Source organism: Notolabrus celidotus, chromosome 1, assembly GCF_009762535.1.
Source record: "Notolabrus celidotus isolate fNotCel1 chromosome 1, fNotCel1.pri, whole genome shotgun sequence".
NCBI classification, from domain to species: domain Eukaryota; kingdom Metazoa; phylum Chordata; class Actinopteri; order Labriformes; family Labridae; genus Notolabrus; species Notolabrus celidotus.
Window position 1 is genome coordinate 6,773,348 of NC_048272.1, and position 25,069 is coordinate 6,798,416.

The 25,069-nt window shown below is 40.2% G+C and overlaps 1 protein-coding gene across 3 annotated transcripts in view; it reads right to left on the minus strand.

The window, feature by feature from the left end:
• The window catches only part of LOC117818349 (AMP deaminase 2-like), a 34,482-nt gene that overhangs the window by 3,132 nt on the left and 6,281 nt on the right, over positions 1-25,069 (minus strand). The window contains exons 1-17 of one of the 3 annotated variants that reach the window (XM_034691205.1): positions 14,789-15,168; positions 7,990-8,120; positions 7,621-7,751; positions 7,047-7,115; positions 6,175-6,286; positions 5,883-6,069; positions 4,900-5,041; positions 4,415-4,504; positions 4,197-4,326; positions 3,871-4,065; positions 2,148-2,279; positions 1,904-2,067; positions 1,598-1,724; positions 1,339-1,502; positions 1,111-1,231; positions 379-552; positions 145-255 (exon numbers count right to left, since the gene is read on the minus strand). In XM_034691205.1, coding sequence (XP_034547096.1) covers positions 145-255; positions 379-552; positions 1,111-1,231; positions 1,339-1,502; positions 1,598-1,724; positions 1,904-2,067; positions 2,148-2,279; positions 3,871-4,065; positions 4,197-4,326; positions 4,415-4,504; positions 4,900-5,041; positions 5,883-6,069; positions 6,175-6,286; positions 7,047-7,115; positions 7,621-7,751; positions 7,990-8,019 — 2,079 coding nt within the window. In that variant the 5' untranslated portion in view covers positions 8,020-8,120; positions 14,789-15,168. Of the gene's footprint in view, positions 1-144; positions 256-378; positions 553-1,110; positions 1,232-1,338; positions 1,503-1,597; positions 1,725-1,903; positions 2,068-2,147; positions 2,280-3,870; positions 4,066-4,196; positions 4,327-4,414; positions 4,505-4,899; positions 5,042-5,882; positions 6,070-6,174; positions 6,287-7,046; positions 7,116-7,620; positions 7,752-7,989; positions 8,121-14,788; positions 15,169-25,069 lie in introns of those variants that run through there. The other 2 variants (XM_034691187.1, XM_034691197.1) reach the window with 2 other exon arrangements.

Here is a 25,069-nt window from a genome sequence, read left to right on the forward strand (position 1 = left end):
TCAGATTAGATGCATTTTTGCATTCAAAGTTACTGCCTACTACTGGAGAGTCTGGGGGACACAACAGAGAATAATATAGACAATAACATATATGAGATAAACCACAGTATATCACCTGATTAAACATACAAATAAGTTGTTTACCTTGTGTGAAAATCCACTCATGAGGACACTGTTTCTCGACAGCTCACACATGTCACAAGAGCTTAGTTTCCACACCTGGGTGGCAATGCTGTACTCCTCCATCAGAGGCTCCTGGGACATAACAAAATCAACAAACACACATAAAACAAAAACAAAAATGTAACCTCAGCTCCGTCACTTATATTCTTTGGAGTTTAAGTGTGAAACACAGGCAGTGTGTGCGTCCATACAGACCTTGGTGAAGTGGAACTGAAGCGGATCATCAGTGGACAGAGAGACCATGAGGCCTCTGGACAGGTACTCTGGCAGCGGGTTGCGATGGTAACTGAGGAACAGGCTGTTGTTACTCAGGGGTGACATGGCGATACCAATTTGAGCCAGATAGTAGAGATACTGCAGCACTGGAGCCTGATGGAGAGAGAGGGAGAGAGAGTGATAGAGAGAGTGATAGAGAGAGAGAGAGAGAGAGAGAGAGAGAGAGAGAGAGAGAGAGAGAGAGAGAGAGAGAGAGAGAGAGAGAGAGAGAGAGAGAGAGAGAGAGAGAGAGAGAGAGAGAGTGGGAGTTTAGTTTGAATCATGGCTTTATTTCAATGGCTATTATTATCAACGGCTATTATTATCAACGGCTTATTTAGAGGACAGCACAGTGATTTGCTTTTATGGATCTATGGATTTTTACCATCTTTCTGCTTCACCAACTATAATTGGGCCAGTTCAGCACCGCCGTACTAAAAATAGATCGTGTTAATGCGGTCACCCTTTCTATGCTAAACAGCACTCAGCCATCTATACACTAGGCCTGTAAAAAGGGTAAATTTCATAATATGGTATATTTTACATGTTTAGCAAGGTCAGTTTTGTAACGTTTTAGGAAAATCACACAAGCAGCATTTGTAAAAATGAGGCAGTGAGACAGACACGTTCATAACAGTATTCTGGACACAATCCAGTCTGCTGTGTCCTGACCTTTCTGAGCAGCAGCCCGTGGGAGATGTTCTCTGACAACATGAAACCTGACACCAGGTGGTGGATCGGCCCCGCCTCCCCACAGTGAGGTCGAAGCACAAATGTATGGAGGCCTCGCCGCCTGAATAAGATAAGAGGTTTCAAAAGTAAGAAAAAAAAAAAAACATCAAAATGTATGTTATGATTTTATGTAAAATAATAAGTTTAGGGTATCAGGCAGGTGCCTACCGTCGCAGGTGGTTGAGCACAGTCATGTTGGCGTAGGTGTAGTAGAGGTAGTAGGAGTAGGGTGGGTTGTCTTCTTCTGTCCAGTTGACTGGCAGTGGGCTGTCTAAGTTGAAAATGTGATGCTCAGGCTTAGACTCATCGTCCACGCTGTCAAAGCCCACCACCTACCATTAAACACACACAACAACAGACCACGTCACACTCTGTTTAAGTGTGAAACATCATGTTAAGCTTGTATTTAGTGTGAAGTGACACTCACATGCTCCAGGAAGAGGTGCAGCTCGGGATGACTGGCTGGGTTGATTGTGGCCTCAAACAGAGGCATGAAGATATTCTCCAACATCTCCTGGAAATTAGCCAGCTGCTTCTTTGTGTGGTACACATCACTGGGGAGGTAATTTTAATTGAAGTAAAAGTCTGACTCGCTCATTCCAAATGTAGGTTTCATTGTAGAGACAAGAAGCTTTTATCTATGTTTACACTTGTCCAGTAGACGGTTTTAGTTTCTATTTATAAAAGATGCATATCTCTATTTTAAGGTAAAGCAAGCAGGTGCAGTACTTACAACAGGCGGGGCACCTGGATAAGCCAGCGCACGTTGTCAGAGTACACTCGATGTTTAACAGCCCACTGAGCCAGCTTATCCCACTCGTCTCTGGAGCGACCGTAGATGGACAGACGTAGCTCGGAGTTCTGATATTTACTCTCCTCCAAGTCATACATCACCTCCTGGATAAATGAGAGATATTAATATATAAGTTTCTTTATGTTATTGATTTCTTAGATGAGGCATATGGATGATTTCCCACCTTGATTATGTGTGCAAAGTATTTTCCTTCGATGTGGTTGTCAGTCTTGATGAAGATCTCTCTGAGGATGGATTCTCCGATGGGGTTGTACTTTGCGTTGAATTTGTCAAACCGGTGGAACGTGTTGCGGTCCTAAAAAGTAAACAAAACAAAGTCAAACCTCCTTTGAATTTATACTGCTTTCAAATGATTCATTAAAAAAAAAATAATAATTAATGGTATGATTGTTCATAGTTAACTTGTAAAGAATCACAATTGAATCACGCATTTTCTTAAAATCTCTTCTCAGTGTACTTTTTTTTTTATAGGAGGTATAGATTTATTTGTTGTATTCATGATCTGTCTCTGTTTACAGTGTGTGCTGTGTTTGTTGTTAGTTTGATATTTTTATTGAATTTAATATTTATTTTGGTTCTTTTCGCACTCTCTACATCTTTAAAAAATGTAAAACTCAATAAAAATAGTGACAAAAAAGAAAATGTTCTTTAGGATAGATCCCATGTTTGAACAGAAGATGATCAATAACACCTCATAGAGCATAATTATTTGTCCAATTTGTATTGATTTTTATTGACTTTTTCTCAGTGTACTTTAAAGAAACATTTCAAGTTTTTTAAAACTCTTATCAACATGGAAATGGAAAAATAGTTTACTTTATGCACTTGCATTTCTTCTATAAATGTAAAAATCTAAAACAATGACTGATACAGTCCAGAAAGTTCTCCTGAATAACCTCAATGTTACTGCATGCTCAAAATCATAAGTTGAAAGCATAACATGTCCAACTCAAGCCCAACAAGCAACAACAGATGGGCACATTGACCTGAATGTAGCATTACTTAGTAATTACATAATTAAGTGTCCAACTTTGCACTTATAAAATATAACCTCATCACAACAACCGACACGTTGAGTGATGGAAAATTTAAACTGACCAGTGTACCTATAGTTCAAACATCATTCTCTGGATCCTTCACACTTACAGCAAATAATCTCACAGTTTTATTGTGTCTAGCCCATAGACTGAATAAAATATGGACGTAGGATCCGTGACGTCACTCATCTGTTTCTGAAGCGCTGTTTTGAGGCCAATCGACGGCGGCAGCCATATTGCTGCTGTTGAGCGATTGTTACGTAAAGAGGCGGGCTTTGAGCCTCCTAGCCAACAGCTATAGTGTTCCCGCCTGTCAGTCAAGTCAGCTGTGCCTCTCATTGTAAGACTCGTAATCTCAATATCTTTGAAAGTGCTGCGTTGGAAAAAAACTCACCCCCCGTACAGTATGTGCCGATCGAGAAATGAGCTATCCAGACTACACTCGTCTTTTGAACCAGGCTGTAAACATGTTTATTTCTGCTATAAAGATCGGCTTTTTTGAATTTGTGTGCACGTGGTTTCCGGTACTTCCTGAGCCAGCCTCAAGCGGATCCTCGATGAACTGTAGTTTTTAACACTTCCGCATTGGACTCATATTTTTAGATCGGACGTTGCCGCTTGGTCTAAGCTCACATGGGGGAAAATAAAGGACCAATGGATAGTTTGCAAAAGAGATGCCTGGTAAACTTTAGCAAGAAGGAGGGCTCTCCTCATCCCCTCTGTGCTCTGCTTCAAGTTGTATTTCAAGACTCGACATACTCTGGTGGTGACTTGGTCAAATAACTGTAACTTCCCCTCATTTCTACCAAATGTATTGCATTCATCTGTAGAGACTCTCATAAGACTTACGGCGTGCATGTCCAAAGTGTCTACGCTCAGATCAAAGGCCGTCAAATTCATGTTCTCAAACACGTCCTTCAGGGTCTGACCGTGGCCTCGCTCAATGTGAACGATCTCCCCGGGGTATTTCTTCATGGCTCTCTTGATGAATCGCAGCAGGTGCTTCTGATTCATGCAGGATGATGCATGTATGTGTGTGTCCACCTGAAATTAAGACGTAGCACAATATGTGAGAGGTGGACATGGACTAATGATCTCAGTCTGTCTGAAAAAGGATTTTATCTCAAGACTGTTATTTAAACGTCAAAATGTACATATCACATGTGAGCTCTTGCCTTTCGTATGTTGTAGAAGTCTCTGTGTGGTACTTTCTTCTGAGCTGCCAACTCCTTCATCTCATTCAGGAGGATGTGCATCTGGAATTTAGAGCTCAGGTACTGCAGGCGGCGGTAGCAGAAGGATTTCCTGTAAATGCAGACATGTCTTTTAAAATACACACTGAGCTAAAAAAAACACCACACTTGTAGAATGTCAGCATGGACGTAACACTCACACTGGCCCATTTATAATGAGTGCCATCATAACATTCATGTCAGCGATATATTCCTTCAGGTCAGGATAGGGGAGGTCCAGTTCGGAACTCCTGAAAAAGACAAAAGCAGTTGAACAGTTGAACAACAGGAACTTTTTTCAGTGTGTAGTTGTTCTGGTACAAAAGGTGCATTTTCACCAAGAGTTCCGGGGTCTTTTAGCCCCCAGAACTACTTTCCCCGGAACTGGAGAAAAAAAATTACATTAAATAATATTTTTAAATCTTAATGAAAAACTAAACTAGTATGCATTCCCAGGAACTCCCTCTGTGTTTCAACAACTGTGTAAACTCCACAAACACCATTACGTACAACAGACCTTTGAAAAGTACTACCCCCCAAGCAGGGGGTTTTCAGGGGGGAGATTATCTACCCCTGACCTAAATTTTTACCCTGGTTCCTCAAGTTCAAACACCTAAGCACGTAGTTCAAACACCTAAGCACATACTTGTCCATGTTGGTTTTCTTTGTGTAGACATGGACTACTCCATCCACCATTTTGCAACCATGTCCAGTGTCTGGTGGCATACTCTTGGGGTCCTGGTTGTCGTAGGGGTGTGTCTCTGAAACAGGTGGGTGGACAGGGGCATCTGGGGAAACAGGAAAATGATATGAATGAGTTACACCACCTATGCAATCAAAATAATCATTAAAAGATACAATGACAGAGAAACTTCTCAGACAATATCAACAGATTGAAGGTATTTTCATTACATTCTGTTACTTGGTCATAACTGCTTTTGCATTTGATCTAGATTTGAATTTTAAATGATAATGATACTGATAAATCAGAGTATTTTGAAACACCTATTGAGGGAGTTTTTTCTTGTACATGATATGGTTCAGTGGCTTTGCACACTAGTTCAGGTTGTTCATAGTGGACAGGTTTGAAGAGGCAATATGTTTTGTAACCCCTGGGAACCCCTTGGCTGTGATTGAAGAGCCAAAAGCCCAGAGAGCTGAAACAGCTTGTAATCCTCTTACTTAATTTATTGTTTCAAGAAAATGAGAAAAGATGTTCAACTTCCTTCCACACAAAGATACAAAGAGAAAGTCTTGACATTACCAGATATTTTTGCTTGAAAATGATAATGAATTACTGCTACACCACTGCTGGATTAGGCTTCAATTTTACCCCCTGCCCATGATGCCCAGTCTGAGGAACTCTGAAAAGCCTGGAGCCTGTGTATTTAATAGGAAAAGGGTTTTATAACTCTACAAAGTTGTTTCAAAGCATGAAGCTTGGTCTTACTCCTCCCGTTTGAGGCACAGCAGCCTTTTCTGTCAAATCAAACCAAAAACTTTGATTCCCAGTTTGACTGATGAATGTGTTGTTCTTCCACGTGATCCTGTTCGTCCCCACATCCACTTTCATACTACAAATGTTTACAATCCATAAAAGAATATGTGTTTGTTGTGCGCTGCTCATACCAGCATCTACAGGGGTCTCTGGTATATCCTCGTACACTCTCAGCTCCAGAGGCTTCATCCCAAGTTCCAGCAGGGTCTGAGCTGTGGTCTTACAAAAGCTTTGCATAGATCGTTTCATGTACTTCTCCCGTATGAATAAAGCCTTCACCACACACTTTGCAGCATCTACCAGGTCAGTGAAGGGCACCTAAGAAAGGAGGACAAAGACAGTTACAAAAGGAGGTGTGGACTGAGTTCAAATGGGTGGAATTTTATTGAACATGATTAGGATCATGAGAAAGAAGCTCCTCACCCCACACTTCTCCTCTCCAGAAATAGAGACCCGCTGATACTCCTTCTCCATAGGCATTTCTCTCTCCAGAAAGCCATCATCAACAGTGTCCACACTCTTCTCCTTTAACAGCCTTAAAAGGGTACAGAGAGAGAAAAGGGGATTTACAACAAGAGAAAGGTCAGCAGAGTCGAGGGGAAAGAGGATTGCAGCGATTAAAAACATATATATTAGCAGGAGGAGTTGTAGAGATGTAAAAAAGGGAGAAGAGAATGGAGATGTTTTTGGTTATAAAAGCTGTCAGGGCAGCTTTGAAAATCAATAATGTATTTTCTTAATATCGGTTGAGATAGTTTTCACAACCTTTTACTTAAAGCAACACTCGATAAAAAAGGTGGTTCTTTATAATAGACATAAGACAACATCTTATATAAATTGTATAGAGAGTAAATTTCAACCATCAGAGCTTTGCAATGTCCAGAACTGAAACTTGTATTACCAAGAGGACAGGAAGTGATAACTCAGCAAACAACAAGTCATGTAAAGCTTGATTAAATGTGCAAAAAAGTCAATTCAAGACTTTCAGATTGAAAATCAAACACAAAAGGTGCACATTTGTTTATGTATCATGTCACCAGCAGGGGGAAGATGTATTCCATCGTTAAGAGGCTAATGAAGTCTGTCAGTGATTCTGTTGAAAAGTACTCACACAAGTCCTGAGTCCCTAAATACTGTAGACACTGGTATATATCGATATGCTTTAAATTTAGATATGCTGTTGTAAGGCAAATTACTGAGAGAAAAAGCAAGCAAAATAGTGCTTTATTTATTTATTTAATAAAAGAGTTCTGAAACACAAATCATTCATATAAAGTGAAGCAGGGCTCACTCACTCTAGATCTGGAGCACTGTCGATTTTCATGAAGTCCTGTTTGGCGCGGAGCAAGATCTCTGGCTCAAGCCTTGGGGGGAGCAGCAGCGGCACAGGATAGCGTGGGCAAGGCGAGTGGTTGGGTGTGGGCAAATAGGCAGAGGTAGTGAGAAGTTAAGCACACGAAGGGATAGACCAAATATACGCACAGGCACACACTCAAACAAGCACTCTGTCAAACACACACTCATGAATTTACACCCAAAGCATGTAGGTATTAAGTTATCAAGGAGTTTGAAAAAATAGAACATCTTAAGTTAGTAGATACACTGATTTATTACAGGGGCTTGAAGGTGTTGTGTTACCATCAAAACACAACACCAGCACAGGCGTGCACTGCTGGCTCGCCCAGTTAGCTGATTGCTGGGGTTAGCCCACAAACTGGCATGTTGGCAGCTGATAAGCATGTGTGCATGGAAGAAAGCAGAACTGTGTTTAGAGAGTGGGGGCAGGGCTGAGCTGTGCGTCTGTCTGTTGAATTGTAATGAGTGTATCTAACTGGCTTTTGTTTGTTTGGCATGTTTGCATTTCCTCACTTAATGTCCTGGCTGATCTGCCTCTCCAGGCGGTGCCGTCGCTCCTCTAGCTGCTCGATGGGACTCTCCTCGGGGAACTCATAGGGAGCACTCCGCATCTCACTCTCTGCCATGCTGCGTGTGAACAGCTCCTGGGGCAAAGCGAGGTTGTAAATATTTATGGTGTCATCAACAGGTAAACAGGTACATTTCCAATGCTCCTATGAACATGTGGCAGGCTCTGAAGCTTACGCAAAACAATCTGCTGCGTTTACTTTTAAATAAAGTTTTTTTTTTTTTTACATACGCTGTATCTTGAAAATCTAACATAGTTCATTGTGTTTTTCTGTTTTAGCGGTCAAGAATTACAATCAAATTATGAATTCTTACCTCGGCAATCTCTTTGTATTTTTCCTCCATGGATGTTCGCAGGTCGATGGGGTAGTGTGTGATAGAAACAGGGGTCCCTGGGAGGGATCTCTGGGGCTTGAGGGGTTTTGGCCCAAATGCACCACTCAGATCTGTAACAGACAAAGACAGGATTAATAAGTAATGTTACAGAAACAGATGGTTTCACCAAGATCTTGAAATCTGTTGCGTGCTCATCAAAGCGGAGGCAATGATAAATCAATAAAATAACTTCAAACGTAACTTCGGAGAACAAACACAGCAACATATCAGACACATTTTAAACATCAAACCACCATCATGTGGCACAAACATAAAAAGCCACATTTTTGTCTCACATTAATTTAACTATATTGTCTGAACTGTATTTAATACAAACTGTCTTACGTATAAAAGAAGTACACTAAGATTTACAATGTAGAGTCTTTACAAGAGTTTACACTTGATTAGACTTCTCTTCAAACACCCTAACACAACTTTAAAACAACTTCTCAACAATACATAACTACTTCAAGCATACATCCAACTGCATACAATGTCAAAAGTCCTTGCCTACAGAACTCAGTGGTTTACTGTGTTGACAACACGGACAAATATGCAAAAACAAGCATGGCTAAGTAGAACAATCATGCATAAAAATAGAGAAGGATTTAAGTTTGGCTCACCAGAGATTATAACCTGTGATGGTTTGAGTGGGGAGAGCTATAATTTTGGCACAAATTGGGCTCAGACTGTATTACAGCTTAGACTTGTTTACTCAGATATAGATCTGTTTTTTACCACCTAATTTTAAGTGACGTTAGAAATACAGCCGACTAAAGACGACTCAAAAAAATAAGCTTTTGGATAAGTCTTCGATTGAGCAATCTTCTCTTTCTTTAGTTACTTGAATCTTCTTTTGTGCTGAGGACTTCAGAAACAGAGACTAGCTGCAACTCAACAGAAGTGAAACACATGCAAACAGGGCATAACCATGAACCATGATTACCTACGGAGCTCCGGTGTCAGTGTCCGAGGGTACAATCTGTAACAGACCCTGAAAATCCTTGTTATATGTCCGAGAACAGAAGAGGGCTTAGGGGAAGACAGCTGTACCAGCAGATCCTGTGTTGTTTCAATCAAACATGGGCATGTACACACTTGAAACTCCCTAACTTAAATGGACACACTGGCATGTGTGTGCGCGCACACACACACACCTGAGTTTGACACAGAGGGGCCTTCCCCACTTGAGAGCTGCTGGAAACAGATGACGGCAGCTCCACTCCAAAACCCAACACAATCGAGGTGATAAACCAAGAATACATGAGTCTCTGAGAAACACCAGAGTCACTGAATGTGGGTGCTTTCCAAAAACAACAGTGAGGAAAAGTTTAAGAAAAGTATATTTTTTACAGGTGTCACAGTTATTTGCAACACACTCAGAGTCATTAACCCACTCATTATAAGCCTATTGCTTTGGGAGTGGTGCATTCACTCTCCTTTGTAATTGTTGTGTTATTGGTGCTGTGTCTGGCCTGTCACAATTAGTCGGAGCCATCTGCTGTCTGCCTTGGAGGCTGTAGAAATGCAGAAATGAGCAGAGAGTGACTATCCACAGTCTACCAATGCTCGCATGACACTAAGTTGTACATTTTAGAATTATACACACAACTTTTGGCTATGTAACACCTGCAGACAATCACATACTCATGGACATAAGAGTGCTAGTATGCACATTATTTTAACTAACACCACACTTTTAAGGCAGATGCATGTGAGACATTTCTGTTGGTATAATTTTGACAGATACAAGAACTCAACATCTGTAAACTATCTCAGATACATTTTTGTCTTATCTGCACCATACCTTGACACGCATGCTTCTTGCAATAAAGTTACATCACCCTGACTAATGTATGCCAGATAGTATGTATAGTACACACGTGTGTTGGTATAAGGACATGTGTACTATCACATGGTCAAACAGATAACATGAACAGAGTCATCCCCAGTATAGTATCCATGTAATCCTCCACGCTTGACTCCTAATCCAGCATACCCCAACTCTATTTATCTCCGTGACATCATGGCAGGGGGGAGAACATATTTACTACACACATCTTTAAAAGTATACAAGACAAGACTGGAAGAAACTCAGCAGACCTGAGAAAAATAAAGGAAAGCATGCAAATCAAAATTTGAAAGGCCAGTTCTCTGTCTGTACTATGCTACATCTATTTGGGGGGAAATCAAGTTATGATTGGAAAACTTTTGGAAAGCCTTTAATTAGTCATTGCTAACATTTAGTTTGTTCAGTCAATGGTTAATTTAAAAGGTAACCTATCTAAACACCAACTAGATGTGTAAATGAACACAATAGTGGCTGATTGTCTTGACATATCAGTCATATCTGTCATGTCAGGGACAATAAAGATAAAGGTCTTTGATATTTGGGCTGACCATAGAAAGAACTTTAGACTGTGGGTGGGTCTTTGAGACCAATGACTGTGCAACTCATTTGAGAAGAAGTGAGGATCAACATGGGACTAACACTAACACCCCCCTTTTCTATTTTGGTAGTATTTCTGGGTAGCCTTGACACAAACACTTTGCCTCTTCTTTTATGTCAAACTTAAGTACATATCCAGAATGTGACTGTGATTGTGATTCTGCGTCCGGCAGGACAGTAAGACTCTGCAAGTTACGGACTTCAGAGCAGTGGCTGATCCCTCCTAATTTAAATAAAGAAAAAGACCAAATGCTATTTACTATGCAGAGAGAGAGGGAGAGAGAGAGAGAGAGAGAGAGAGAGAGAGAGAGAGAGAGAGAGAGAGAGAGAGAGTTTTAATCGTGGAGTAGATCAAACATAACTGGCCGCAAATAAAATATTAATGTTTGCTGTATGTTTTTGTTGATTGTTACTGTTCTGGTTTTTGTTTTTAAACTCTGTAAAGCACTTTGAATTGCTCTATGTATGAATGGTGCTTTATAAATAAACTTGCCTTGCCTTGCATGACAGAAAGTTTTAAAATGCAGGCTAGCTGAGAAAACCAGACGACTCCAGCTTGACCTCAATCGTTGTGTCCAATCAATTTTAAAATAAAATGCCACAACCCTCCCATCTTCATGATGTCTTTGTAAGTTATTGTCTTTGACCACAGAGCTTTATTGACAAAGCTTTCCATCTCTTCTTTCTCTCACATCTCTTGGACCTTAGTCTGCACATCGCCCACGGACACTTCCCACCTGTTTTTTGAACCCGCAAAACACAGTCATCTTGAATCTGTGGAGCTGCCTCTGCTGCTCTATGAGGATCAATACCGTTCTTCACAGCCTGTCTTATACCCCCCCTCCCTCCTAGAAAAACAGCAGCAGAGCAGCTCATGTACCCAAGATGAGAAATAAAAGGGTCTCTGTGTGTACATATTCCTTCATCATAATAATATAAATACTATACTTTAACTTTTAATTTGCAGCAAAACTTCAAGTCCCATAAGCCCTAAACTTTCCAAAGTTGCCAGTGCTGTGATTCTAAACATCATGATATAGGATTCAAAAGATTCACCTTCCACTGTGGAGATAAACACAGAGCCAGTTATCTCCCAGTTTAATTTCTACATTTCCTTTTAATGTATTTTATGAACATCTCTATGAAGCAATAAGTGTAGGCTTTCTGATTAAACCACTAAATCGTCAGCTTAATGTTGCACTGAAAACAGAAGTGATTAGAAATCTATTCTCAGTGCTATAATAACGGAGAAAAAACAACCACAATTACAACACCCAAGGTAAGTTACATGAGGATTTTACAAGTAACCCTGCACATCCTCATTTGAATGGAATTTAACTTGTTGCCACTCAACTCAACCATCTAGTCAAAGCATGGTGTGCAAGTCTCAGACCCATACTTTGTGTCTTCAGAACACTACCACAAAATCAGGCTCCATCGCTCTTCGTTGCTTAAATAAGCAACAGATGATTGAAAGTTACCCTTTATATCAGAGCTCATTCTTGGTACAAGATCCTGCAGCTGTAATGGTTTAATTTAATTTAATTTTAGTTTATTTGATTAGGACAATGCACATTAATCAACATTTCAACAATGCGTCTCACTGTAAATATGCTGGAATTAGCACAATAGCTAAATTTCATCCGTAGTCCTAAGGCAGGTACTCACATAAAACATAAAACAACAAGTTTTAAAATGACAGGACTTCACAAAACAGTTAACAGGACACCTCATGAACTGACATACAAACAGATTTTACATACAAAACGTTTGTGACATTATAAAAACAGGATGGAAGGTGAGGCCAAAACCCTCAGGAACGGGCATCAAGTGAGAAAACCATTTGGCTGAATTTGGTTTTACATCTCAGAGTCCCCTCTAGTTTGTGCTCTAGTATTTATCATATTGTGATGTTTTGTTTTTTTTATAAATTTGAGCAATGATGGAGGGGCAAGCCCATTTAAAACTTTAAAAACCAGACAGATGTCAGTGTAGGCTTGAAAATGTTCAATGTTTAAAATATTACACTTCCTGACTATATTGCAATAATGGAAGTTGAGAGGTTTCCTGTCTAAAATTTTGATGGTCTTCTAAAGGACAGCATTGATGGGTTGTAAAGTGATGGCTGTTGTGTGTGGATAAATGCTCCACACCTTCATGACAGGAGCCAGTTGTCATAAGCAAGGGCCATTCATTTTGCATTAAATGTTTACAGGTGTGTCTATTTTCCCCAGAGATGAAGATGATGTTAGCTGTAGGGAGAAATTAATTAGTGTGCTAAGCAAACCATGCTTGTTCCTCCTGTGCTCTCTTGTTTACCTTATGTGTTTGCAGGGGTGTGTCCTGAACTGTCAGTATAATTACAGCTAAGTGGCAGACTTGGTTTAGTTTTTACTGGGTGGTAGACATGCCAGTGTCGGTCTCCTCTGAAATACACCTGTCAAAGTGCACGACTAATGGTCGTGTCATTGCAGTACAATTTTTCATCATGTCAATTAATGATCGCATTGACATACTGCCCTGGCCTATTTAACGTTTATAGCTAACCATATGTTTGTACATGTATTATTCACATACTCAGGAACTATCATCTTGTGTTCATTCTAAAATCTCAATGAAGGCAGATGGAAAGACATGTGGACAAAAATATGAATAAAATGCAAGTTAGACAATGTGGAGGCTTTAAGCTCTGATATCAGATAATGGGAATAATTATCAATAATTCTACAATTCTAAAATTCTACAATTTCATTTAGGAAAAGGTTTTTTCCAAAGCGACGTACAACACAAGCAAGTATTTAGTGCTTCAAGTTGATTGGCCACAGGTTCTGCCATCTAGTGCCATTTTTTTTGTTGTTGTTTTTTTTTTTAAAGATAATGTAGCCACAGCTAATCACAACAAATAATTCAAGTCAACAATATGGTTCAACATTCAACAGCATTCAATATTCAGTGCTAAATATTCAATAAGAGCTGTTTTTTTTAGATTTAATAAGATAAATCAAGTGAATAAATAATGTCTGTCTTTATTTTATTGGACTTGTGAAGAAGAATACATTTTGTACAGCTAGGGATGCCACTTGGCTGGAGTGCATGAGCATCTCTAAATGTGAGAAACTGTTGACAGCTTAAAAAAAAAGAAGAAGGGATGAAAAAGAAGACTATTCATGGGTGTGTCTGTCAGTTTGTGAAGCATCTCATAGGTTTGTTTCTGAGTCTGTTTGTTTATATTAACTGTTGCTATAACTTTAAGAAACCGTAGTTTGTCTTACAGGTTTCACTTTAGTCTCCTGGAAGGAGAGACATGACACGGGCTTCAGATGTTCCTTAGCAACCACAGATGAGAATAAACCTCCACTTTGGGTCTTGGTCTCAAAAATACATTACATACGTACTCAGTAGGCTAGGTACAAGAGAACAAACATTGGAGAAGACCTTTCCAGACTGAGATACCTGCCTGCAATAAAATCTACTTTGTTAACAGTTGTGGCATCATCTCTGTAAAAAAAGACTGCTGGATAGACAGAAATAACTTCAAGCTTGTATAAAAACCAACAACATAGTTATCTGTACCTTGGTAAGGGCCTTTTATACCACATTACATATTTCTATAACGTACACAGCCTTAAGGTGAGAGAGGTTAAGTCACTGCTGTCACATCACACCAAACACACCGGGTAGGTTAGGCAGACGTCAACTACTGAGATCCCCGTGGGGTACACTATTTGTATTCTCTAATAAGTGCTGAATACAGATGTAATCTTGAGTGTCATATTTTTTTCCAGCAGCTTCACTGGCACCTTTCTCTGCTACAAACCTCCTCGGATTCAATGCACACTTGTGACAGGCTTTGTTTTTGTCAGCACACTCTCATTGATTAATCTATTGGGTATTATTACTGCATCAAGCAGGAAGTAGCACACAGCAGCAGGGACTTGATGCCCCAAATGTTCACTGACTGCAGCCACCATTAACTATGGAAAATATGAAGAATTCAAATATCAGCATCATTGCGACACACCAGATTCCTGACATCTCTTCCATCTGTTAATGCTTCCTACTTTAATTTCTGTATTTCCTCCTTCTGTCCTCTGCACGCTGTGCTTATTCCAGCACATAGACATTCCTTTTCTTAGCACCTCATCCGTCACTATGAGCCGGTATATGTTGGAGTGATAAGTACAATGCTTCTCATATGACTATTAAAACTTCTAGCAGCACAGAAATCATAATAAACAGGCTGTACAGCCGGTGTTACTGTTCATCATAACTCAGCACAGGTTACAGTACCTCTGTGTCCCTGCCTTGTCCTGTTCTCAGTGTCCGTGACGGTCGCAGTGGCCTTGTCTGAGCTCTTGAGGGATGCTGGGACATGTATCTAGGCCTGGGACGGTTGCTGTACCCTCCCCCGTCGGCACAGTGGAAGAGAGCGAATGACAGCAAGAGAGACAGAGGAGAAACACAGGATACTCGCTCTGCTGCTCTTACAGCAGGATCACACAGAAAACCTCCCCTTCTTTTCTTTTCTCTGCTCCTCCTGTGGTAACTGTCGCAGCCTCCAGTGCACTGTAAAGGCAGTCTTTTTCTTTTCTTCTCTCCTCTGACTCTCTCTCTGCCTCTATCTTTCTCAGCTTCCTGATTACACCGGTTTTCAGCCCATGAACAACACAATCTTGAAGCTCCCGGATTTAAATACTGGGTTGGGACATACCACGTGGCAAAAACAGGGGGAGGGATCGGGGTGAACCACTTCAGGCCCTATTGTGCTATAAAATGGAGGAGGCCCTGAGTCTTTGGCTACTCCCACTTTATCTCTGCCCTCCTCCTCTCATTCATGAAGGCACTGCTTCGGTGATCTCATGACTGTAAACCTTTCATTTGTAATGAATACAAACATTGTATGTATGTATAAGTAAGATGTAATACTCTCATAGCCCTCTATGTGATATATTCAGCTACGCCTTCCCCTTTAAGGAAGGTGGCCTTTTGGATAATGTATCCATGTTTTATAGTCAAGCTGGTTTTAAAGTATGGGAATTAAAGTATGAGGATGTGACGACACATTGAAGTGTATGCTCTCTGTGGGTGTTTTAGTTATATTTCACAGTTGTTAAAAATCTGACTCTGATTGGCCGATTACGAGATTCTGTAGTCTTTTATTTTTTAAATAGCAGACCGCTGCTCTTGATTCAGCTCTGATCCATCCTAGGAGATTCTCAAATACGTCAATCAGGTCAAACCATGGTATGCATCGCTGTATGCTCTCTATCTGTCAAATCCTATAAATTGACACAAGATATAAATCCAATACAGGACAAAGCAAAATGCATCAGTCTAAAGAAACCAGGGCTCCCTGGCAGTTAAAACTTTAAAGGATGAAATCAAGTGAGGTATGATGTTATTCTACTGAGTAATAAATGCAACACATTGCTCTTTTTTGACTCATCCAGATTCAACACCCCCATATTCACTCACTGTGGTTCCTCATACCCTCCTTATTGCTGCCTTTAAAACAGGGGATGGCTAGCTAACTTATGGTTTAAAATGAGGGGAACTAGTCTATGTAGGTATGTAGGGTCAATATTTGAATGACTAAGCCCATATGAATGTGTGACAATGTAAGACAGTCATTTAAATACTGCATGCCATGCCGATTACTACTCACATGATCTCAGCAGTGGCTGTTTCCTTCCTCGATCACATGACTGCTGTATGGCACAAGGAAGCCCTGTGCTAAGTATTTTTCAGATTGTACAAGAAGTATCTCCCTAAGTTACATTTGTAAGTTAATTTCCAAAAGATCCGGCTTGAATTTTGCTCTGCGACAATCCATGAATGCAGGCACAAAAACACAAAAACAAACATCAGCATGACAGACAAACAAAAGGCAGACACAAATCAAGCCAGGTACCGATTTTGGGAATTGTTTGTGCCTTATAATCACAACAAATTACTTACAAGATAAACCATCACATATGACATCTTACCGTTACCAAACCAAAGATTGTGTGCTAATCCTGTTTGACAGGCAAACTACTTTATGGATGCATATCACTCTCATGAATCCAAAAGAGTGATCTGCAGCTTGTTTCTGCATTTACAGGAAATACGAAGTTTGCAGTGAGGAATGAGGAATGAGGTGAACTTAGTAATCATGAGCCATTACTTCACTGTATTCCAAGCAAAGAAACTGACACTTAGTCTGAATTTCAAAAGCTTTCTGAAGAAACTTTACCCCATGCTAAAAGTATCAGACACTCGCCATAATCTTCACGTACCAACTAAACACCCACAGCTTTTGAAAAAAAAGTTGCCCTACATTCACAACACTGTTGTTGCTTTGGTTGTGCTGCCTGCTACGTGTGGTGGTCAGTGACGTTTCCATTTCCTGTCTGCAGTGTACTGAGTGGGCAGCACTTTTACGTTTCACTTGAGGTCTAACTCTGCCACAGCAAATCAACAGTCTATTCAGAAACATATGCTTAAAGAAATACTTACTAAAATGATAAACCAACAACACCAACAAATACAGAAGAGTCTTTGATAAAAGGTAAACATGTACATTTACATAGAGAGCCTTGGTGTTTATTTTGACAGTGCCTTTAAATTTGAAAAACAAATATCTTCTGTTGTAAAGTCCAGCCTTTTTCCAGATGAGACTTATAGCTAAGGTTAACGCCGGTCTACCTCCCCAAGATTTAGAGAGATTGTTACATGTCTTTATTACTTCTAGGCTTGACTATTGTAACTCCTTGTATGTGGGCTAAGACGTGTCTTCTATTCAGCGCCTGCAGCTTGCTCAAAATGATACTGCTCGCCTCCTGACTGGCAGGAAAAAGAGGGAGCACATCACACCTGTGCAGCATGCTCTCCACTGGCTCCCAGTCCACCACAGGATTGATTTTAAAATTGCACCTTTAACGTACAAGGCCCTAATTGGAATGGCACCATCCTACTTGGCTGATCTTCTTCGTGTTCACAATCCAGCTCGAGCACTGAGGTCAACAAACCAGCTGCTCCTGGATGTGCCTAAAACTTGGCTTAAAACCTGGGGGGACAGAGCCTTTGCAGCAGAAGCCCCCCAAGCTCTGGAATGGCTTGCCACTCCAAATAGGATTGGTCCCCATTTTTGAATTTTTAAAATCTTTGTTGAAGACACATCTCTTCTCTTTGGCCTTCTCCTCGTGGGGAGGTCATTACTATCCTGATATGTTGTGTTGTTTATTGTTGTCTTCATTTACTTTTTACCTTGTGAAGAACTTTGGCCAACACTGGTTGTTTTTAAATGTGCTACATAAATAAAGTTGACTTGACTTGACTTGACATTTAAACTAAGTCGTGTTGAATGGGGTTTGAGTCTTCAGTCTAAATTGATCACAGAGCTTTTAAATTGAAAGTCTGAAAGGTAGTATTTTGTCATTCCTGCAAGTTTCAAAGAAAAGAAAATACTCCAAAAAGAAAAAAGCTGAGCATAGCAGTTTGTTCCTGCAGCTGTACAGAGACAAGTACAACAGAAGTAGAAAATCCTGCTTCCCTAAAGCCACTGGTGTGGTACATTTTACCCCCCAGGGAGACTCAATAGTCTAACAGTTGTTGTACAATGAGTACATTTACAAATACAATTATTTTATTGTCCCTTATTCAGAGAATGACAACGACCTATGGCATCTCTCAGCTAATATGATCTCATAAAACCAATGGCTATACATTTGGGGTAGTGCAGGATTTAAAAATGGTTAGGGCAACACAAAAAAGTTTGTTCACAGAATAAATAATGTGAACAGTCAATGCGCTTTATGGATCCTGGTGCAGGTAGTGGTGATGCGTTAGTGCTTTTAAACAGGCTGTAATGTGAAATGTGTTAATGATTACATATAATAAAATAATAATTTAATTATTTGATAACTGATAAAAACTGTGACATCCCTACAATTTACAGGGGATGCCATATTCAAATTTACTCTAAAATGGATGGAACTTCAAATTCCTACACTTATTAAGACGCCAAGAAAAGATCCTTTAGTGCATGTGGGGATTTGTCATGCTTTATAGAGGCATGTACAGTACACGCATAGCTTATGGCAAATTCTTTCTTTGACTTGCTATTCTTGCCTTTGAGATTAAAGTGCCATCCTTCAACTAAGTTAAATGTTAAATATATGTCCTGATGACATTATTTGCTAAAAATCTGATCAAAATTAGAATTTTAGTTTTCTTTTAAATGTAAAGCTAAAGCTGGTTCAGATTTACTCAGTTTATATGCTTCTTTCAGTATTTTAACCCCATTGTTTCACACCCAGTCTGAGGTTTGGTGTTTTTTCCAACCCAAGCCTGACCTTTTCTGCTGCTAGCTCTATTTATTCCCCAGACTCTAATCAACTGCACATGGACCTGCGCACCTTTTTTCACGCCTTGCTCCCAGGGAAAAAACAAGAGCTGGTATTGTTATTGAGTCAGCAGTTAAGCAAACCAAACATCTGAACACACGTTATATGTGCGTGAACACAACCAGTGTAAAGAAAACACATGCAGTCAATCCCATCCTATGTGTTTACCCAGAGTCCTGTCATGTCTCCGCACCTTTAGCCACCTCTGTCAGTACAGCTCTCCCCATATCTGAATATAGCAAAGAGCAGCACTGTGTCACTCGACACTGTCAACATGTAGCACACTGTACTTAGCACCGCTCAGACTTCAAGAGGCTGATACCTCCAATCCCTGAGAGCAAAGGTGTGAGAGGGATCAGAGCTGCAGGCAATGAAAGGAGAGTTGCTTCATGAGATGTTGTAAGTGAAGTGGCTTCAGATAACACTTGTTTCTATAAACTTTGGTAAAGACTCACACAATACCTTGGGGGACAGAGCTTTCTCTGTCGCCGCCCCCACCCTCTGGAACGCCTTACCACTTGACATTCGAAACTGCCCCAACCTGTCCACCTTCAAATCACTCACCAAAACCCACCTGTTTAGAATTGCTTTTAACGTATGATTGCTTTTAAATGTATTTTATTCATGTTTTTATTATTCTGTTGTTTTATATGATGTTTTTATCCTTTGTGCAGCGTCTTTGAGTTTTTAGAAAAGTGCTTTATAAATAAAATGTATTATTATTATTATTATTAATACATATATCTGATTAAGAGTCTTTTGTGGTAGGACTACAACCAATTAATGAATTAATGAATGCTAAAACCAAAACCATTACTTACAACAACAACCACAATGGCAGTTAAAAGATAATAATTAAACCCACTCAACCACCAATCAACCAGCTGCAAAGGAAAAATAATCTCAAAACACACCCAAGAGCAAATTACCAGAAATGATATCAAACCATAAAAGGGGTGCAATATAACCAATAACCAACACACACTGTACCTGGCTCCTACAAGAACACTTAACAAGACAAAGCTCTGGACAGGATAGCAGCATCAGAAGCAACATGGAGTTGGAGTGGAGAATGACTATGCCTCAATGACTGCATTATTAATTGCACTCTTATGCAAATAGTTATAAAGATTGAAAGTTAGTTTAGTCATCCTGAGATAACAGCTGATCATTCAGGGATTGTATTACAGCTGCTGTGCTCTGCCACCTTTGCACTTAACAAGGACGGCTTTCTTGCTTACAACCAGAGCCTGCAGAATGTGATCGCATGATACTACTTGCACAAAAAAAGAAAAAAAAGAAAATGTCCCTTTCCAACAGACTGTGCATTCAAAGATGTATTAGTTGAAAAAAATTATACTGAGGCATACCCATTTTCTTAAAATTAGCATTAAAAATCCATCGAAAGTTCCCACATAATTCTATTATGTGTACTGTTAATGTTTCCAATGTGTTGTGGTCTTGAGTGAAGCTGTTGTTGTGTTTCTGTTTTCTTTTTCATCTTTGTGCAAAGCAACTTCCCATAAGGACAATAAACATTAATTGGCTTATAAACACAATAACAGGAACCACCTTCTTGATAATATCCAATATCCAGCATTGAAGAACAGAGAACAACTTTGCAGGGGGGGCTCATCAAATCCACAGACACATTATGGAGTGCACATCTGACCGCCAACTATTCTCAGAGCTCTCTCATGATCATTAAAATTTAGCACAAGTGAGTATATATGTGGTACACCTTTTAAGTGTGTAGGTGCATGACAGGACGGAGAATATGAGCAGGGAGATCATTAGGTGAAAAAGGGAGTGGTGGGCGAAGAATTCACTGACTCATTGAGGTCACAGGGCAATAAAAGGCCAGGAACATCAGCTGACGCTGGATCCACTGAGATGGATTAAATAAAAATGGATCTTCATTAGGAGCCATGCTGAGAGCAAAGGCAGACCAAAGCAGCATGCTTAACTGTACTCCAGGGATGAAATACAACCCATCATAGCACATGTGTGTAAGCACTGTGCAAATCACCCCAGTGAGAAATGACATGTCCAAAGGGATGATGACGAATCTGGCTTCTCTCTCGAGTCTGTGTGTTTTTTTGTTTTGGTGATGCTAAAAGGGAGAGATGTTGTGGATCTCCTGGTTATCTACTCAGCCCCAGCAACAACAAGCCCACCTGTTGGTGTTTCAGCTTTCAAGGCCTTGATTACTGGCTCTCCAAAATCCCTTTTCCAGGACTCACACACTTCCACTGTTAAATGGAAGCAACTGAGCTATTCATAGCAGAAGAAAGCCCTGGAATTTTCCACTCAAACACAGAGTAAACCGCTCCTCAGTCATGTCTGCATGCAGAACAGCCACAGACCCTGAACACTGACAACCAGCCACTTGTTTGAAATTAATGGTCTGAGTGACTGTAACACTTTTTGTGCACGAAGCGCCCTCTAGTGTACAAAAATATGCAGTGCTGTACTTTTAAAAGGAGCTATAAAAATGCATTACAGAAAAGCGATTTATAATCATACTGTCACATCTTACAAAGGTTCTTCAATTGTTTACAGGGGATTAAAACCAAGTTAATTGAATGTTTTATGATTCAAAAGTCATTAATGTCATCATACCTTTTTATTGCTCTTGGTTCCAAGTGTGTCTTCAGTTGGTATCCCTGCTGTATATTTTTAAGTTCAGATCGATAGATAGCTTCAGTTCATGCAGAGAAACAGATCTGCTTTCTCTCTCAGTATTGCAGAAACAAAAATCCCTGTAGCTTTGTAAGTAACATCTACAATATGCAACATACACACCCACAGCTGTGAGGTTATGCAGTCCAGAGCAAGAACTCTCAGTGTTTGCTTATCATATGCTTCCGTACACCTCAGGGATGTGGGGTGGAGGTGGAGTGAAGTGGGTGGGTTGTGCAGATTGAAGTCCACAGGGTGACAAGGTTCGGATGTGCTAGTGATTTAAATGGGTGTAACAAAGGGTCCCAGGGTGGTAACAGAACAGAGTCCATATGACGTGCCAAGTACACAGAAGTTCATGAGAAAGACCCACAGAGACATGACATGACATGGCTGGAACTGTGCATCTGATCAATAATTAACCAGAGCAGTAGGTGGCCTGAGAGGGGGAGAGAATAAAGTAACTAGTCGACTGCAGCATGGAGCATGATGCAAAACAAGTCAGAGGCCTATTGATTCATCTGAAACTCATACATGAAACAATTTAAAGATGATTACAACAGCATTCATATGGATTACATGAACTTTGTGATTTGTGACTTATGTGTATCTTGAAATTACACAAACCTTTTCAGACCACCAAAAAACAGCAAGCTTATGTTTAATTTGCTCAGGCAAGTGTATTTGGTCTCACTATGTTACAGACAAATATCCATCCAGTCTGATCCAGGTCAGGCCAGTCACAACCATTTATTAAACATGGGGCAGCTCTAAGTGCCACTGAAGTTTTTAAGTGGAACAAAAAAATTGCTACTGCTGATGCTAAATTTTCTTAGTCTGCCATGATCTTGGCATTATTTTACCTTTGGTACCCATAAACTGTAAAAAAAAAAAAAAAATGGACGTCTGATCGCTTTGCTGGAAGTGAGGCTGCCACAAAAGCTTCTCCCCCTGGTGGCTGGCTGTAGTATAGGTCAAAAACTCTGTCTCCCCCATTCATTTGAATGGGGCTGCGGTCAAACTTTAAAAAATAAATACACGACGTAAGAACGTTTCTCACATCCGTATGCTGTGGTGATATGTAGTTATTATTTGACTGTTTTGTGTTCAAGAAAGGTTTATTTTTCGTTAGTTAGAGGTAAAAAAAAAACATGGTTTTACTTCCGGATTCACTTTGATTGACAGCTGGCATAGAGGGAAACTCCATAGGACCTCGTGACGGTACGCTGTAGGGCGGAGGCAACACAGAAATTACCGTGGCAACACAGAAATTCCCTACTGTGTAGACTCTGGCTGCAAGATGGCTGCGCATTCGAACAGGGTTTTTCAAAACCAAACCACAGGAAAAGGCGGAGCAAAGCTGTCCTTTTGTTTTACAATCAATGTTGGTACCTGGCTGTGTAAAATACTAGATTCTGATTGGTCGAAATCCCCATAACAACCCTGATTAATTCTCAGCAGCAAAAGTGATACCATAGATAACCTTGATCACACACGTCAGATCAAATCTTAGAAAAAAGGAAGCTGTATGACAGCAGATATATCAACATAAATATTTCTACAGTCATCCTGTTCACCTTGTCCAATGTTACCTTCAATAGAAATGTTCAGTTTAATGTTAATCTCCTTACAAGGAGGCTGATAAGGATCTAGAGCCATGGCAGTATTACCAACAGACTTACAGAGAAAGACTACACTCGTCTTTTGCACCAGGCTGTAAACATGTTTATTTCTGCTGTAAAGATCGGCTTTTTTGAATTGGTGTGGTTTCCAATACTTCCGGAGCCAGCCTCAAGCAGATCCTTGATGAACTGCAGTTTTTAACACTTCCGCATTGGACTCATATTTTAGACCGCGACTGGCTTCGTTGGAATTGTAATTTGCAAACAACTGCTTATTATACATAATCAGCACATATGGAAGTTCAGTTTACAAACAGAAGTTTCTGTTTTTCATCATTTAAACCTAAAAGTACACGTTTTACGTTAAATTAGGAGCCACATAAGCAAGTGCCTCAACTTGCTGACCCACAGTCGTGCATCTGACTGGTTTGCTACATTTTGTTGCTTTGAGTGGTTGGAGCCTAGAGAGGGGTTGTGGTCTTGTCCCGTTGTTATTGACCCTTTGAAATGAAAAGAGAACTGTGATGTTAGTCTAATTTGCGTTTGGGATTTAGTCTGACAACGCCAGGCAAGCAAAGTTAACAACACACCAGAAAACATACATTAATTTAAGGAATAAATATTTAAGTTAGGCACATATAAAGACATTCTACTTTATCCCTCAGGTCATAGGCAAACTGTAATTACATTCAAAGCTACATGGCAGGAACCATTTTGCTCGTGATCATTATCCAGTACCAAAAAAAAGCACAGAAATCCATAATTCAAAATGACAAAGTCAGAGAACACTACAATTTTTCAGATGACAACTGAAATTTAAAGATAAGAGTATGAAGGTGGACTACCAGACAATCTACAGATTAAAGGTGCGTGAGCTAGTTTTCATTACAGGCTTGTACGTAAGTGAAGATCAAGTTAAGCATCAGATCAGATCAGATCACAACAAAATAGAAGCAGTGGTTAATGCTACAGAGAGGAATCCCCTCCACCTCTCTGGCAGATACTTCAATAGCCTCCATATATCACGTCATATAGCTCAGGCTGCAAAGCGAGGATATAACATATTCTGCTTCATGTGATGCAATAAAGGTCCAGTGGGAGCGAGTAGCCTGCAGGCAGATACAGAATCCTGCAGATACGAAAGCCGGCTGAGAAATCAATGTGTTCAACGGCAAATCAACACTGACATAGAAACGATTTCTAGAGCTTGAGATAAGAATTTATCTGAGAAAAACTCAAAGAGACTTGAAAGGAAAGGCCAAGAAGTGGAGCTATTTCTAGTGTCGCTACTTGTAGTAGCAGAGAAAAGGCTTCAGTTCATGACGTAGATAAAACACCAGCTGCTCGAGCTGCAGCTCCAGAAGATTTCTCTACAGCAGCAATTTGGCATAGGGAACGCTAACAGACTGGCGTTTTTTCAGATGGAAGTTCTGTAATGGGTGGCCTGCATGTGGCTCTTATGACAGCCTGGGAGTGCAGAGGGTGCAGCCAGGCAGCTAATTGAGAGGATTTAAATGACTGCATGGATGGAGAGACCTCTAACTTATTTATTACTGCAGCAAAGACAGGCTTCCTCAGCAAATACGGCACCGTGTGTGTCAGCGTGAGTTACTGCTTGAGATCTGCTGCCGCATCCCTCCAAACACCCAGAGTCTGTGCTCTGCTATTACACTTCACTGATTGATTGGGTGCGATGGCACACAGAGGAAGTAGCTGTGAATTAAGTCGATATTAGGATTTAATCATTTCACTGATAAAAATAGCTTGTCTAACTTTTAAAACACAGAGACCAGTTAACAAAAACTTTGAATGTAATTTCACGCGCAAGGTTACTAAAATCCCTATGCACAGCTTGTGAATCAACATCCTAATAACATATA